The sequence below is a fragment of the Corvus cornix genome, chromosome 3, assembly GCF_000738735.6.
Source record: "Corvus cornix cornix isolate S_Up_H32 chromosome 3, ASM73873v5, whole genome shotgun sequence".
NCBI classification, from domain to species: domain Eukaryota; kingdom Metazoa; phylum Chordata; class Aves; order Passeriformes; family Corvidae; genus Corvus; species Corvus cornix.
The window spans coordinates 94,410,121-94,428,182 of NC_047056.1; the positions used below are offsets into that span (position 1 = coordinate 94,410,121).

Here is an 18,062-nt window from a genome sequence, read left to right on the forward strand (position 1 = left end):
ATGGTACACACCAAGGCAACAAGAATCCCTTTCTAATCAGACCAACTCACTGGCTATCACAGAAGCATTTATGGTTGTTACAACATTATTCACAATTAAAATATCAGGGTTTGGTTGGGTTATTTTTTCCCTTAAGCCATTCAAAGGAGCACAATGCAATGAACACAGTGAAAATTCTTCTGGAACCTGGTGAGGAAGTTTGACCACGTGTTCTCTCAGAAGGTTTCATCCAGAACTTTGGAGAACTGCTGGAGTCTTTTTGCCACCTTCAAAATTAAAAAAAAAAGGTGCCCTTGACATTGTTTGTCCTCATGGACTGAGAATAGAAGCAAAATTTGAGTCCCAGTTCAGCTTGGTTCTTCATTTACTTGAGCTGATAGGTTAAATACTTGGAAAAATCGTTCCAAATCCAGGCCATCTCAGACCCCAACACAGCTTTAAAGAAAAGCAAAAGCATTATACGAGTGCAGGAAGGATTTTTATTTTTAGATATTAACAAAAATATTTAACATCATATATGAGGGTCATTAAATATACATCTTCCAAAATATGGAAAGCGTTTTACAACTTGCAGAAATTCTATCTTACAATAGCTTCCAGCTTCTGAAATTCCCATCTGCAGGTCTTGCAGCTGCTAATTTGGAATAATTACCCTAATTATCTACTTGCATATAGTGATGAGTGCTGATATTTATAATGTCTAAAAAGGCCTTCCTTCTGTTCTAGATGTTAACATGAATCCCTAGTAGTTTCTATCCACAGAGGAGTTAGACTGCATATTACTGTATGAATTTCCTTCTGCAAGAACAACTGGCTGACAAGGTCTGGCTGCTGATATGGTTACAGCTATTACAGAAGAGGATGAGTGTCCTTCATAAGCATCATTCAGTGTTTCTGTAAGGAGCACCAGGATCAGAAAATTTGACATCTCTCAATTGTCCAGCCACAGATTCATTTTGATATCTTACATTAATCACCTAGGGTCAATTATAATAAAACACTTGGTACCTAACACTTACTACATGTTACAAAGCTGAAATGATAGTGAACCCCAGAACCTTAGGAGCGATGCTAAATTCCCCATAAAGGCATTTCAGAGAGTTAGTTCCTTCAAAGTAGTATCCAAAAAGTCCATCTAGTTAGCAATCAAAATGTAAAGTGTGAAAAAAAATCTCAAATAGTTCTCCTTTCTTGGACTTACTGTATCTGATTACATGCAGCAGAAAGGCTTTCTGTTATTTTCCAGTCAGATCCTAAAATCATCTTCTGAAGAAAAATGTTCTTATTTCCTTTCCTTTCCTTTTCTTTTTTTTTTCTTTTTTTTTTTTTTCAGAAGAACAGTAGCCTTATTCTTTCCTTCTGTTGTGAAATAGCTGTGGAAGTTGAAGACTTTCTTGCTCATCTTCTAATCCATAATGTTTGGAGAGCTCAGGAAGAAGATGACCTAGGGCTCATAAATAAGCTGTTATGTTCTCCTCCTCTTTTTGTCACTCACAGCCTTTTCATGAAGCACTCACAGATTGCTGGGGGAGGGCTGGTTAGGAGAGAGGGACTCCATGTACATAAAAAGGTGTGATGCAGCTTTGTGATCAGGCATTTACCTGAAAGGAGGGAGCTTAGTTATAGCCCCTAGGCCAAGCACTCACATGAATTTTATGTAAAAGAGCGTTTGGATAAAACTTGTGGAGCCTCTAAGCAAAGAAAGAAGTACCTTTGATCCAAACTGATGTACACCCTGCTGCTCAGAATGCAATTCAGGGAACTTAGAAGATGAAGTTTGACCTTCTGTAGGCTAAGGGGGAAACTGAACTGTCATCTTCACAGTGGGTATTCTAGAAACTTTGTTACTATAAAAACAAATTTCCTTGCTTTAGATTAAATGTCACTATTCTTGGTCTTTGTTAGAAGTTCATATCTTAAAATACCCCTTGCTACTAATTTTTTGGCTAAATACCTAGAGTGTCACATGACCAGTAAATGGTCACGAAGGTGATTATTTCTGAATTTTAATCAAAATCTTATTTCTATCTCCCTCTTATAGAAACAGTACATATTTGTGTGACTATAGTTCTTAATTTTCTTCTTTTAATATATCATACATTTTACACTGTGTTTTAATTTTATTAAAATGGGCCAGACCGCCCAGGTAAGTGGTTGAATCACCATCCCTGGAGGTATTTAAAAGATGTGGCGCTTAGAGACATGGTTTAGTGGTAGACTTGGCAGTGCTGGGTTAACAGTTGTACTCAATGACCTTAAAGGTAATTTCCAATCCAAATGATTCTGTTTCTATTCTTCCTGTTGGTGTACTGACTGTGCTCAGACCAGACCTGACAGAAGAAGGATTTTGGATCCCTAACTGGACTGCAGCAGCAAGTCTGTCCCCTGATTCTCAAAAAAGAAAATTTAATTCATAGATTCTGTGTGTAAACAGCAGCATGTTGTCAGGGAAAACAGAGATAGATTTAACAAAACTACAGAACAAACTAGAAATCATGGAATTCCTGCGGTTGGAAGGGACTCTGGAGGTCTCTAGTCCAGCCTTCTGCTCATAGTATGGTCAGGTACAGCAGATTGCCCAGGACTGCTACAAAGATGGTGAAGGGCCTTGAGGGGAAGCCGTATGAGGAGCGGCTGAGGTCACTTGGGCTGTTCAGCCTGGAGGAGACTGAGGGGAGACCCCACTGCAGTTACAACTTCCTTGTGAGGGGAGAAGGAGGGGCAGACACTGATCTCTTCTCTGTGGTGACCAGTGACAGGACCTGAGGGAATGGCCTGAAGCTGTGTCAGGGGAGGTTTAGGTCGGATATCAGGAAAAGGTTTTTCACCCAGACGGTGGTTGGGCACTGGAATGGGCTCCCCAGGGAAGTGGTCACAGCACCAACACTGACAGAGCTCAAGAAGAGTTTGGACAATGCTCTCAGGCACATGGTGTGACTCTTGGGGATGGTCCTGTGCAGGGACAGGAGTTGGACACGGTGATCCCTGTGGGTCCTTTCCAGCTCAGGATATTCAGTGATAATTTGACTGTGTCCAACTGGCTTCCAAAGATGAAGATGCCACGACCTCTCTAGGCAACCTGTTCCAATGTTTGACTACACTCAGGGGGAAAAAGATTTTCCTTATATCTGATGAGAATTAGGTAACCTAGGCTCCCTAAAGCTAATTCTAGGAGTGTGAACATCTAATCTTGTATCTAAGCAATTGTCATGGGTTAGCAAAGCATAGTCCTGGAAGTGATGTTCTTTCAAAGGGGTGCTTACAGCTTCCTCTGTGACCTGACAGAACCTATCAGCTGGCCAGTTTGAATACGGACAATTCTTTGAGCCACTTAAAATTGTGACCTCCTCTGTGATCCACACTTAAGAATAGACAACCCCCCCCTCCACAGCTCTCTCTCGTTTCCAGTGCTGGGACAGGTGGCTGCGGGCCCCCTGTGGGGGCCGGCGGGCCTGGCCCAGGCCCTGCTTGGGCCAGGCTGGGCCGGGCCACGGCCATCCTGGAGCCGATGGGCCCTGTTCCACCCGCGGAACCCCCCCCCCCCCCCCACCCCCCCCACTGCTGTGCTGTGGGCAGCCGGAGCAGCTCGGCTCCCCCTCTCCACTGCGGCCAAGATTTCAGCTAAAGCTGCACTGCTGTCTGGCAAAAGATCATGTGACCAACAGTGATAAGCGACATTCCAGCTGCAAGGCCTGGGTGAGATTAACCCTTTTACTGCTGTGAAGAGCTGAAAACCTGAGGGAAGAGAAAGAGGAGATGCTTAAAGCTGAAATTCTGTTGTAAAGCTATGATACCTCAGAGTACCCATTGTAATTTCATGAAGGCATGGGGGGTGGAGTGTTCAACTTGTACTTGTGAGCAAAAGCACCTGCGCTGAGATAGGCAGATGCTGACGCAGCTGTAATTTCATGAGAAATTTGAACAGGGAGAGATGGAAGCAATGAGGACTTTTGCTCCAAATGGGAAAGGAGAAAACCTCAGTTCCTAGAGATGCTCCCAGAGATAGTCCTAAAGATGAAGATGAGGAAGACCCTTTGCTCCCAGGGAAGGAGAAGGGCCTCTGTTCTTAGTGATGAAATGCTCCCAGAGATGGGTGAAGAGAACTTTTGTTTCTGAACGGCTCAACCTTAAAATTGTACCCCAAAAAACTTCAAGAGTGGACCCTCGAAAGCAGTTGTGGGAAAAGCTGCAAGTTCGGGAAGGGACTCACATGCGAGCAGAGAACCAACCCGGGTGGCTGTCTCGTTGTGATAATGCTTTCATAGCATGGACAAGAGAGACTCCTCTTCCTAAATAGACTGAACAAGGTTATTATGGAAGTGATAAACAGGCTGAACATCTCAAGGGTTGTCTTTTTACATTGTCAATGGGAGAAGGAAGAAAGGTGGGGGGAGGAAAAGTGTTCTGAAGGTGTGGTATAATTTTTTTTCTTCTTTTAGGTCTGTTAATAAACTTCTTTATATTCTTTCAAGTTTGGTGCCTGCTTTGCATTTCTCCTAATTCTTATCTCACAGAAGGTAAACAGTAATGAGTATTTTGGACCAAACCACTACAGCAATACTGACAACAAAACTGGAATAAACAATGAAATATTCATTTTTCTGGACTTTGACCACTGTTAATTTGATTTTTTTAATTTCAGTTTAAGATTTAGCTAAAACAGTCAAAATGGCAACAGCCATCAACATTTCAAAAGAGATCTGTTCTTGTTGTTCCACCCACTTCTATGGCATTGGCTCACAGGTCCCAGAATTTTAGAGATGTTCCATGACTAAACTGCTGATCTGCTTAAAACCTGCATATCAGTTTACTATCTAAAATGAAACTCTTCTAAATAAATGGCTTCAGTTGAGGGAGATGGCTATCACTTCTTCATATTTCTTATTCTCAAAGGTTAAAGGGAGGATTACCTACCTCATAGGAGTTCTGTGAAATCTAATTAGCATGCAGATATAAAATGCACTGAAATATTAATTTTGACCTAAATCTTATTTTAGTAATAAAAATTTCACATTTTACTAGAAGCAGAAGCTATCTGCGCATGGAACTAGACTATAGATGATGTGAAGAAGGATAAGATACGAAACAGTGTGTTGGAGACACATAATTTTTGTAAGTTTATGCTTTCTCAGCCTGCTCAAGAAGATGCCACAATCTGAAATGCAGGTAAGAGGTTTTCTCTTAAATCATGTTTTCTTCAAGGAGCCTCAGAAAAACAGCCTTTGTGCACAGCTGCAAGTAGATGAAAGTAAATGACAGTCTTGGAACGCAGGCAGGGAGATGTTTTTTTGCAATGGTAGAAAGTTTCCTTGAAACTACAGTGGGAGATGGGAGCTGGACCTCCTGTGTTTTCAAAAATTTCACTGAAGAAGGAACACCAAGCAATTACAATATTATATTTCTGAAGTTAATGGCACTAAGACATTCCCCTGCTTACTGGCTGTGGACTCAACCCTGTTGCTCAGGATTTTTGCGGGAGGGAAGAGTGCAGTATATGAAAATAGAAGTTTGTTTCCTCTGTAGCTAATCTTGTGTCTACAACTCACCACAATTCTTGGTGTACATTTTTGACTAGTTTCTTCTGCATGGCTTTTTACTTTTTTTTTTTTTTAATGTGCTGATTCATTGTGTAAAGAACATGAATTATGCAATGAAGTCATTGAAAAATCTCTACAAAACATGCCAGGGACTCCTCCTCACCACTAACAATGTCATTCTTCATAATTAGCTTTAATTTTCACATGCCACCCTCTACTCCTTGAACTCCTTGACAGCTCAGAAGCACAGAGAGTTCTTACAGCATTCCTGAAGGTGTGTTGTCATTGTCCATCAAGGCAGGAGCTAATTTGAGAAAACAAGAGTCATCTTTACCTTGCCAGCCATTCTCTCCAGGCTTTGCTATGAACAGCCATAGTATTACAGAAAGAGGAAGGAAATCACAGAGATCCCAAACAATATGTACTTTACATTAGGTTGAAAACAACTTCAGCAATTTGGAATTTGGTAATAATCTGGACACCCATGCAGATGATAGAATACAAGCCTACTATTCCAGCTGGGAGATGTTCAAATAGGCAGATCATTGCCAGCATTATTTATTGTCTGATTCTATTCTCTCACGTGGAGTTCCAAGCAAACTGCACTAAGCAACCCTTGAAGGAAAGAAGACTTCTGTCCAATGTACTAAAATTGCTTAGTCAACTCCTGTTTTCTAAAGAACTGTGCTCTTTTCATTTAAATAATGTTTTATAACTCATATCTCACAAATGATGAATTTAAAAGAAAAAAAGAGAAAGAACCAACACTATGTTTCCTAACTGGTTCTCCAGCAACAATGTGAATTATAATTCAAGTATGGCTAAATACTGTAATTGGTGTTGTGAGGACTTTGTGGCTTTGTTTATGCTGTTTGGATGAAAGTGGGCCAAATTCCCGCCCCATTACCATCTGTGCTCATACTGATGGCACAGATCCTTGCAGTTCAGCCACCTGCAAATTCTCTGCTGTGTTGTTGGGTCTCTCTGGGACCCTCAGGACTCTGTGCTGTTTGTACATGGTGGAGCAAGGTGCAGTCAGACAGCAGTCATGGGCTTGTCCACACTGTAGGTGATTTTAGCCTGCTAAGCCTGGCTTACTGAGATCTTGTGTCAGAGCTTTTATAGTTTCTCAACCTAAGACACAAAATCAGCAGGAAAAAAGACCACAAACCCAAGAAACCTGTGTTTCATTTGGCTGCATATTTCCTTTGGTATATGATCAAGGACACTGCTTTGTGGTCAGCTCAAGCCACTTTAAAATTATATTACTATTAATTTCAGTGGGGCAGGTTTTCCTTAAGCAATACTCAGCTTTTCAAGCAACGCTAGTAATGGTCAAGTGACCTAGAGTGCTACCTGAAAAATTACCCTAACAGCAGTAAGGATAAGTAAAGATAAGTGTTCAGCTGAGCTGGTGAGTTGCTCCAACTCACTGTGCTACTGCACAGCCATAAGAACTCGGGAGAGAGAAGGATGCAAATGCTGTGGTGACTACCTTAGGGCTGGGCAAACACAGGTCAGTAAAGAGCCACTGCCTTGCCTGGAGATTGCTGCCCTGCAGCACTTCACTCCCATGCTGTGGAGCAACCTTTACCTCTGAAACAGTGTGGCTACCAGGAACGCTCCCTGGCCTGTGCTAAGTACAGAACCAACAGTGTGCCAGAAGGAGTTTAGGAAAATATTGGCTAGCTTGGATGAAAACAATGCCTGAAACCGGCTGAACCACATAACAGTACTGAGGATCATGATGCAGTGCCAGGGAAACCATCCTGACACTATGCAGTTTGATAGAATAGATGATAAGGTAGCAATTATTTTACTAGTGGAAGTTTACAGAAACATCAAAGATCAAAACTTGGAACTCTGCATGCATGCCACAACAAGCAGCTTTTCTGCCAAGAAAGAAAGTTTGCACCCAGAGTTTGTTTTCTTATGTCTTTGCCTTTTTGGGCCAGCTCATAGATGCATTTTCCTTTAAACCTTTCTCCATAAATTGAATTAAATGCAAATTCTGCTGAAACCAAGCATCAAAAGGCTAAAGACCTAAACAGGACTGCAGCCTGTCTCTTACTACAAGTGAAGGGGAGCCAGGAGTACACCTGCCAGCTGGGCTGCCTGATGGATGGGCAGCTGACAAGGCCCAGGGGACCACAGCATCAGCAACTGAAGCTGACCACAGGTTTTTCTGAGTCGGGAAACACTCCACAGACCATTCAAGGTTACAGAAATATAAAGTAAGAGAAAAAAATGTCCATAAATGGAAGAAAAGGAGAGGTCCTCCCAACATACTTACAATGCACAGCACCTCTGAAACCACAGAGACTAAGGAGCAAGGACTCCAGTGTTGCAGAGCTATTATAAGGCTAGAGAGGGATGAACCTAAAAGGTAGCATATGCAGGGCTGACCCAGAAAGTGGCCTGTAGAAAACAGCGTCTTATTTAATTGAAGCAGGAAATTATATCACGTTTTTTGCTTTTTTCCAGTTTGTTGTAGGTCTACTACTGAAAAAACAGTATGTCTTTAAAACACAAATGATTTTAAAGGCTATTTAATAGATATATTTGCCTCTCATCAATTTTTTCTGATTTTAACTAATGATTGATATAATGTTTTGAGCAGTTAAGTCCAGATGACTGCAATTAATTAGCTTCCAGGGCAAAATGAGTATTATTTTTCCTGTCTATCTACTATGTAATGCTTAACTACCTGCATACTTTTCAAAAAGTGTTTCCCTACCGAAGTACCAGGAAACTTGTCCATATGGACAATGAGCTATTTAAACACATTTGCAATGCCACTTTAAAAAACAACCTTTAAGCACAGAATTGTAAGATGGCCAAACCCAGAAAAAACAAAAACAAAACCAAAGCAACATTTGTGAATACTTCACCATTTTTACAGTCACCCCTTTGCAGGAAAAATGGCATGGACTACTCAAGAGAGGAGCTGGGTCTGCCTTAGACAGCACGCCTGTGGCCTAGAAGAGTGTGTAGGCACTACAGCCCCAAGTCCATGTTCCTGGCAGTCTCCTTCGGCAGGTGGCCTGAGAATATATAATAGTAAGCTACTCCTGTATGAAAACTTCTTCAGAACCAGTGACACCTTTGAGTAACAACTGCAAAGGTCAGCCTTCGGCTTCAGTGAAGTGAACATTGAAAAAAAATTTGGAAACACACTTCTAACATTATAAAGGAGGACAATTCCCCCTGATTAAAAGGCAGTGGGATCACGGCCTCCCTTTTCTACTCATAGCTTTGAAATTTCCACTGTAATAGGGACATGTTCTGGCAGCTTTCAGAAAATGCTAGCTCTGAAATCTTTCTACTCTTGTTTGGAAAAAAGTTTCAGCAATTCATTTCATCCAATGTGAGGATTCTAGTATATGGGCATGGAAGCTTTCTTTTTTCTTTTTCTTTTCCTTTAGAAGGGGATTTAAGTATTCTGGGATTTGTGATACACAAAACCATCAGCATTCTGTAAATACAGGGAAGAGTAAGCATTATTACTCCTTTTTATGTAATGCTCCACAAGATGTTGCAGGCTGACTTTAACACTGTGAATGGACCATGGGGCAAAAACTGCCCCATCATTTCCCTGATTGTCTGGGCACTACCTGTCTGTTCTGCACATCTCCACTGCTGACTGGGAGGGCATAGGGGTAGCTGAGACGTCCTTGTGGGACTGTAATGAGCTGTAGAAAACCGAATGGTATAGCATTTGTCCATGTTGATTTAGGATGCAGACTGCCCTGCTACCCTACTGTCTATACTAGCTTTTCCTGCTGTGGAAACAACCCAGTTAATTCTTGAGTGGTGGCTGATCATAAATCATTGTGAAGGGAGTGTGGATGATAGTAATTTGGATGTGAGTATCAAAAGTCTGCTAGCTATGGCTAGCTCTGGCTAACTCCACAGTGTGTGCTCACTGGGAGAGGACTGGATGTAGTTTCTGTAGTTCATGCAAGGGTTTTATGTCAAGCAAACAGACACAATCTAGTTTCACAAAGATGAAGTGCTGAGAAAAGTGTATTGAGTTCAAATCCACCCATCCTTGCAAACCAGAGGGAGAGTGCAAAGCAGTTGTGTGCCTCACATGGGCAGTGGTTTCATTTGTGGGAATTTGTCCTATCCCCGGTAGAGTTCCTGGGAAAATGCAGCTGAGGGCTTAAGGCCTATTTATCCATGAGCTTGTCCTCAAAGATTTTCTCCACGTAGGCTTTACTTAAACCAGCAAAGAGCCTTGTTGAAACTGCTGCTTTTTTCTTTTTCTCTTTTAAAGAGACGAACTCTGTGCTCTTCTTTCATTCTGCAGAGTACAGAGCTAACAATACTACCCACATGCTTTGCAGTGCCTCTGCTGTAACTGATGACGCTCGTACTTAAATGCACTAGGAAGACAGGAGTGGGTTGAAGCCATTTTTAGAACAACATGCTATTTCCTTTTTTAGTGCTGACTCATTCACTGTACCTTGTGGTATGTTTACCCCAATTGCTTGCTGCTTTGGAGGCTGTTGAATGGGTGAGGAAGGAATATTAATCAGTGACACATTGCACTGTGCTCCGGAACTACAGTCATGGTGAATGTGATGCTCTTGCCTATCTTTTGGCTTAATTGTGGGAATTATTTTTCTTTAACTAGCATTAAAAGTTATTCCAGTTCTGGAAACTGTAAGCAACTCTTCTGTGCACATCCTTTCAGCACAGTTATCTAGTTCATATCCTTTTTTTTTTCTGTTAAAAATCTTTGCTCCTTGCTAGTACTCATATCAGAGTGGAATTAATCAAAGTCATTGCACTGTACACATGTGAAACCTAATTAGCCAAAACAGCTGATGAAGATAGAGGAGATCTCACAGCTCATTTATCTTTTTCTTTACATATTTTATCTTAAAATGAAAATGACTTGGAAAACAGTAGCAGCCACTATGGCTAAAACTATACAAAAGTGTGCATTATTGCATGTGTGATCTACTTCGGCTGTTTTGCCTGCTGAGTGAGGTGGCAAAGTGTTTGTTGCCCAGAAATGTACTGAAATACTCAATTTGTCTTCATTCGAAATAGAAATTAAAGTCCCATACATAATAATGGCAGCCAATCATTCACAATATATAGTGATATATGATATATAGATAGATAAATGCTGTTAGTATATGGGTATAAATGGTTGCCCTCTGCTCTTGAGATGATAGTTGACCATCTGGTTGACATTACAGCCCTCTCAAATGGGCTTCTCACTCTTCCCCTTTCCCTAGTCTCTGGACATTCCCACCACCTCCAATGTAGAAGGAGTGATGCAAATCTAATCTGGGTTTTAAATGAGAAGAATAATCACTATTTTATACAGCCTTATTTCAACTAATTTAGTTCTCTTAAACCATCCACTTTAGGACTAGATGACCACCCATGCTTGAAAAAGGCATGTTGCCTGAACCACCTCTGACTTACACCACAACACTCCCAGTCCAAGGAGAGGCCCCAGCTGCAAGGACTCTGTGAAGGGAATGTAAAACCCTAAAAGAGGAGCCAGAGATTAAGCTTGGAGATTTACCAGGTTAAAGAAATACTTGATTTCAACTCTAGGACATGACTGAAGAATATAATGAGCAGAAACCTTCAAAATCTCATCTCATCTCCTGTTTCCAGGAATTTGTTAATTTGCTAACAGCTTCCTTCCTAGAAAGGAAAATCCTATATTCACGCTTCAGAGTTTCAGTTTGAAGGAAAAGAACCTCATTAATTATGGTGGAAGACAAAGTGGAAGCCTAGAAACATAATACAGAAAACAAAGTCTCAAGCACAGGCCTAAGACACTCCCATGGTCTTTCGGTTTGAGATTCTGCATATCTAAAGTCTCAGTGGAAAACAGAAGTAGAAATATTTCATGCAGATACTGAAAAAAACAGTAAGAAGAAGACCAGTAGATAGAAAAGTGAGTTGGCTACTGAGAATCCTCATATAGCTAGGTAGTAGAACAAAAGCCATATATAAAAATTGATAATATTAATGCATAAACAGAAAATTAATTTTTATTATTCTGAGGTATGCTTATGTATTAGTGTATTCATTGAAGGACTATAATTTCACAGCTTTATTTTAAAAATAATTAAAAATATATAGCTGACATCAGTCAGGACCAATGTATTTAATATCACTTTAAATACAGAGACCCTGTGAAGGGCCTTGGGATTTTAAACTGATCTGTTCACTTGTGCACCTCAGGGAAGTCTGCTGCTGCACATCAGTGTCATAATCCCTTGAATTCTCATTGCCATCTACTCTTGAGCAAGGCAGTAAACTCTCCTGGGTAGGGATTCCCACATGTTTCTCTACCTTTTTAGTTTCTGAACCTAATGATTATTTTGATCCAATTATTAGTCAGTGATGCTGCTTACACTGCCATAAGAAAAGTTAAATATCCCTCCTCAGTTTTGCAGATAGAGCAGTTGAAGTGTGCAGTGATTAATAAATTAGATTTCCTGGGTCAGAGAGAAAGTTCCTGGCAGAGCTACTAATGGGACATATCTCTGATCTTTATGATTACTTTGTGACAGCCCAACATCCCTCAAAGCAAAAGTTTCAAAACCAGGCATTTAGTTATGACATTGACAGAATGGGGTGCCTTCAATTTGTTTGCTGACCTCGGGCTAGTGAATAAGCCAGCCACTCAGTCTGAAGGATATCTATGCTCTGAATGGCATGTTCTGATATGATGAAACATATGCTTTATTTTAATATTTCATAATGAGAATATTTCTGTTATAGAATTCCTTGTATTATTGCTTTGGACACAAGTATAGATTCCTTGTAACTGAGTACTTGAGTCTTAACAGATTTCCATCATAGGATCTCTGTGAATAGGGAATGGGTACTATGCCATTTTTAAAGGGTCTTAAAAACAAAGATTTTGTGCAGCAAAAATTTGAATTCACATCTCCTAGATTTTAAGCTGGATAAACCTACTAGTGGATGAACCTTCCTAACTGCTGAATGAAAATTCCTTTCTGTAGAAATTTCCTATTCCTTTCCCAATTCACAAAAAAGCATAAAAAAATGACATAAAGGAGTGTGCTTTTCTGACCCCTAGGCTTGTCACTTGGGCTTGATCTAAAGTTTGGTGATAGCCAGGTTAGTTTGTGAACTCAGTCTTTCACATTCACTTGAAGATGCTGATATAAATTGGGAGTAAGGAGAAGGCCAATGAGAAGTAAAAATTGATGGCTTCTGCAAAGACAAATGAGATGTAGTGGTGGGGAAGAAGAAACAATGAAACATGATTGAGAAGGAAAGCACTAAACCCAAAAGAGATGTAGAGGAACCAGAAGTGTGTAACAGGAAGGAAAAAACTAGTCATATCTAAACTTCTCTGTAACGTCACAGCTGTATGCATGGTTTTAGAACATAGACATATGTTCCATAGAGTTCCACAGAGTGGAAGTCTCTGCACATGCGCTTCCAGTTCTGGCTCATTGAGTTAGATCAAAAACTTCCAGGGAAGTGCAGTCTATTTTACATACATGAGATTGTACTTGGATATGATAAAATACCACAGCTGTCAGTCTAGGTTGGAATCAATTTGCATGGTAATGCTATGAGGGCTGCAATTTATTTTCCTTTCTCTGCAATGAGAAACTTTCCCTGTTTCAGTAGAGAAGATTGATCCTGGATGTCTGCATATGCATTTGAAAAGATCTGGCTCTTCAAGTGTGACTCATTGCTATTGGACACCTATAGCTCTGACAGGAGAGAGCTCTGCACAGAAGTGCAGTCACGTTGCTAATCTGTGTTTGCCAGTTTCTGTAGGGCCCAGAGAAACTGAAAATATCCAAATACATAAATCTGGACCAGAGATTTCCCCATGTTAATGTGAGAATCAGTTAAGTTCTGGAGAAAGAGGAGTTCTTTAAAAAGAAATAGAAAAGAACATACTCAGAACAATGTGGGCTTTGAAGGCTATACTTAGTACAAATTGTTAAAGCAATATTGGTATTGTACATTTTTTTCCAGTGACAAAGCTAGCTGATGAAGTTATCCTCCAAGGTACTCCCTCCTTTCTGCTCTGCACCCACTGCAGTTCTCTGTATAATCTGATGTGCTAATGTCACTTGTGATGGGACTGTGCTGTACGTAGGCCAGGCAAATGATGTAAATGTCTAAAAATAGTATTTTGGAAAGTATTTTTTTAAACTCACGTCACTTTACGATCCAGACCATTGTGCAGCATGATAAATAGTTACATTAGCGTGACCTTGGGGTGGCAAATGGCATCAAGCAGAAGGTATAAAAATTTAAATGTAGGAGAAAGTGAGAGCTTTGTTGCTGAAAGAGAAAACGTGCAGAACACCATCAAAACCAGTCTGAAGGCCAGGCCTGAAATCTCTTCTCTCTGAGGTACCCATGTATTTTTAATACCCATGTTGTTATAGTATGGTCTCAAAGGAGGCTCAGTTCAATATGATCCTGGGTGATGCAACCATTAAAAAGCAATATATGGGCGATCATCACCACAACAAAGCAATTTGGTATCCCAGTAAATCCATTCTTCTGTTACTTACAAAAACATGGAGAAAAGGAATAAAAGAATACAAAAATAGGATTCCCCACAGCCTGTTTAAAATCACTCATTCATAACCGTATTTGAAACACTTTTTTTAGCCCCCAGATTGCTGAAAGAACTGCTCTTTTTTAGTGTGATATATGTATTTCATCAAGGTGTTCAGTGTGAATTCCAAAGATGAAAACACATCCACTGACCTGAAACTAATTTATATCACACCTGTTTTATAGTTTTCAATCTGTGGTCTATAAACCAAGACAAAAGCTAGAGATTTCTCAGTTTAATGGAATATCTGCAATGGGAGAGCCATACAGAAATTCTTTGAGAGGTACCTTTGTATATTTTTTACGATGACTATGGCATATACTGTGCTGCTCTTTTCATTAAAAATCTCAAGAAAATCTTCCTCTTACCTGAAGGTAATGGCACGGCCTCAAGGAAGGTTTGATTTCCTGATGAACCAGAGGCTTATCTAAGTTCAGTGATGATTTGCGATAAGCTTCTTTAGCCTGACTTACTGTAAGCGTGGACCAAGAACTCCTTTTCATATATTTACTATCAGGGGTCATTGGTAGCCCTTCACAAGCCGAACACTTCACATCATTGTTACTTTTGGAAGTCTTCAATGAGAGATCCCCAAAATGCCCCTGGAGTGCCTCAGGATAGCAATGGGATATATGATCTGCATGGTGCCTATTTACCACACTAGGGGTTCGGTAAGTGCTATCGCTGTCCAAATTATCGTCAGAGCTCCACCAGCTACTCATTCCAGATTTATGCTTGCCTTCTGGTTTTCGCTCCTTACTTTTACTCCTTTTGCTATGCTTGGAATGGTGCCCATGATGATGATCGTCCCCTCGACTGTCTCCCTTGGTTCCATTAACATTGCCCTTGGATGATCCTTCCAGAGAATGAGATTTAGTAAAAAGTTTCTGGACAGAATGAACGAGATGGCGTATCCTTCCCGGGCTCTCACTGCGTTGTTCCGCAGCTGTTGAGGTCCGCTGGTACTGTAAAGTATGAAACCCATCCCGGTGAAGAGGAAGTTGTTTCTCAAATTGGTCCAAAAGATTTGCAGGAATACGGTTAATCTTAGGGTTACCGTGAGACATGGCGCAGTCGTCTCTTGAGTCGTAATGTGAGCTGTAGTGCATTCTGGGGAAAGTGCTACTTGACATGTGATCGCCCATTACCATGGGCATCATCATGCACTCAGAATGAATGGAGCTGCGTGGGGAGCAACGATGGTGGTCCAGCGGGCAACTCTCCGTGGGGCTGAGAAGATATGACTGCCTTGGCTCCTGCCCATGGTGGATATGGTCGTGGGTATGTTCACAATCTTCAGGGGATGCTAAGCCACAAGTATGAGCTGAACATAACTGTGGTTGATTGCGACTACCAGATAATCCTTTCATATTCCTCGGAGCAGGAGAGTATCTTTCTTCATTGAAGTGCTGAGAAGGCGACCATGAGTACTGCTGGTCTGTCATGAGAACACATAAAACCTGTGTTATGTGTCTGATTAAAAGATTAACTTGAAAATTCCAAGTATATTGAAAAACCAAACATTTTTTCTCTATGAGCTTGGTGGAAAGTCTCACCATTCATGAAATTTCCTCCACCATTTAAAAACTGATTAAAATTGTTCGCTATGAGTAAATAATGGGGTGAATATACCCTCCTTTCTGTTTGCAAAATTGTCTGCTAGCAGTTCTAGATGTTATGAAGCTATTCATTATGTAATTTTACTCAAATTTAATGGATACATTCAAGTTTATTATTTAATATTTATAGCTCATATGTCAAGCTTTGTGGCTAGTCATTTAAGTTACATGGGTCTAGTTTCTGTTTTGGTGGTTTCACAGTTGGATATATTAAATGTATCCTTTCTCCATGGAGCCATTTTTGTACCATAAATTGAACTTCATTTTCTTCAATGAATCTCAGCTTCATGATCCTAAGTTCACTCTTCAGAAGTATAAATAATAAACAGCAAAGAGAAAAAAAAATATGAACGTGCTGAAATGAAGCTCAATTTTTATATTGCTAAACAGTTTATGAATAAGCATTTCATACTATTTGAACATCTGTTATCCTTAGTCCAGAAGTACTATTGCTATTACCGTACGTGTAGAGTATTCTCTATCAGGCAGTTTTCCCCTTTTTATGACCAAACTACAAAATATTTACTCAATGACTCTAAGTTATTCCTGAAAAAAACAAATATATTTCGGTACATACTATGGGGTTTTATATACTAGATTACTTGTTCCTATGAATCATGTGCTTCAAGTTGTGGTTATTATGCAAGCATGATTGCTAAATAAGAGTAGCTTGTAAGCAAAGATTTTGATACTTAAGCCTTTGATTTTTTTCTCTCATGTAATTTCTTGCAGCTGTCAAATGCTACAAACAGAAAATTAAAAACAACCCCAGAAATAACTTTATTTGATTTTCTCATTCACTTTCCCTCTTCAATTTCAGCTTCTTTAAGAAACATTTCAAAAGCAGACAAAGAGATAGGATGCAAGATAATCCTTTAGAGGATAAGACAGATGTGTAAGTGTTTATACAACCCACTTAGTACAGCCTTTCTGCAAATCCACTTTAAGAATCTAAATAATCTCACACAGGTGCTTGATACAAGGAAGTTGCAGGTCTCAACCAGAATGGAAGCCAGAGAATATCTATTAACTGGACACTGGAAACCAGGCTGTAGCGATAACACAGTAATTGACAGCACTTTGAAGGATTTCTAACCAAATGACAAAGCTCCCCTAAATCATATTTCCACTGCTGGTGAAAACTCAATGCCTGGATATGGTCATGAAACAGATCAATACTCATATCTCTCTAGTTTTATTCAACTAATAAGTGTTACATCATGATACCTTCAGTACAGAAGGCAATTGGTTGCAAGTCTTCAGCATCAGCTATCTCATAACCTAAATGCCCTATATTTCCTATTGTGAGAGATGCTTTGTGATAATTTTATTACACCCTAATTTCAACAGAGTTCTACACAACCTTTTAAAATGAATGGAACATTAAACTAATAAACAGTGAAGTATTCTTCAGCCTAGGCACAATTCTGCCACACTGAAGTCAAAGATGGATTTAAGGGTCCAAATGTCACCTCCACATTTTATCATGGCATGAAACTGATGGGTCTGTTCATATATCCTTTTCTGCTTCTATTTTGTTTTCCTGTCTGTTTCTTTTACTTAATTCTTGGCTATCATCACATCAAAATAAAATCTTATTACTGCTGATTACTCAGTCTGTTGTCCTATTTAGGTTAAAATACCTTGCATAAATGTAGTTACAGAAAGGAAATATAACTGTTTCTCTGAAATGACGTAATTTTGATTATATACAGACATGGCAGTAAATTATAACAGTGCTTTGGAAGTCAGCCACATAAGTAGTCCTGTAATTAGTGATACTTTACCCAGGATATTACCAAACATTATGAGGGGAATGATAATGGACCATGTGCTGGATTTACTCCGTCTGTACTTCCCATAAAGGGTTCCCAAAGCACCAGACAGAGATTACTGCAGTAGTTCTTACAAACCCATGAGATTAGATGGAGGGAAGAAGTTTTTTTTTACTCTGAAAGAGGTTGATCTAGTTGAAGATGTCCCTGCCTATAACAGGGAGGTTGGATTAGATGACCTTTAAAGGTCCCTTCCAATCCAAGCTATTCTATGATTCTATGTGGAAGGTACTGTTCTCCTTTTACAGAAATAAGAAGCTGCAATACAGGAAACATTTTCCAAAGTGCTTATGGATTTTCTGATTTTAATGTTCACAGAGGTGAGAGCCAGAGGGAGGTGGAAGGAAGCTCTTCTGTCGCTCTGACAGGACAATGAGAATCAACCCCAAGCCTTTTCATCACAATCTTGCACATCTGCAAATGAATATAACTTGTACTACGCCTCACCAGTGCATTTAGACAAAAAAAGTAA

The 18,062-nt window shown here is 40.0% G+C and overlaps 1 protein-coding gene across 11 annotated transcripts in view; it reads right to left on the reverse strand.

Annotated features, from left to right (window-relative positions):
• The window catches only part of DLGAP2 (DLG associated protein 2), a 459,270-nt gene that overhangs the window by 75,268 nt on the left and 365,940 nt on the right, over nucleotides 1-18,062 (reverse strand). For all 11 annotated transcript variants that reach the window (XM_039568661.1, XM_039568657.1, XM_039568656.1 and 8 more), the window contains one exon: nucleotides 14,505-15,574. In XM_039568661.1, the coding sequence (XP_039424595.1) occupies nucleotides 14,505-15,574 (1,070 nt within the window). The remainder of the gene's footprint in view (nucleotides 1-14,504; nucleotides 15,575-18,062) is intronic.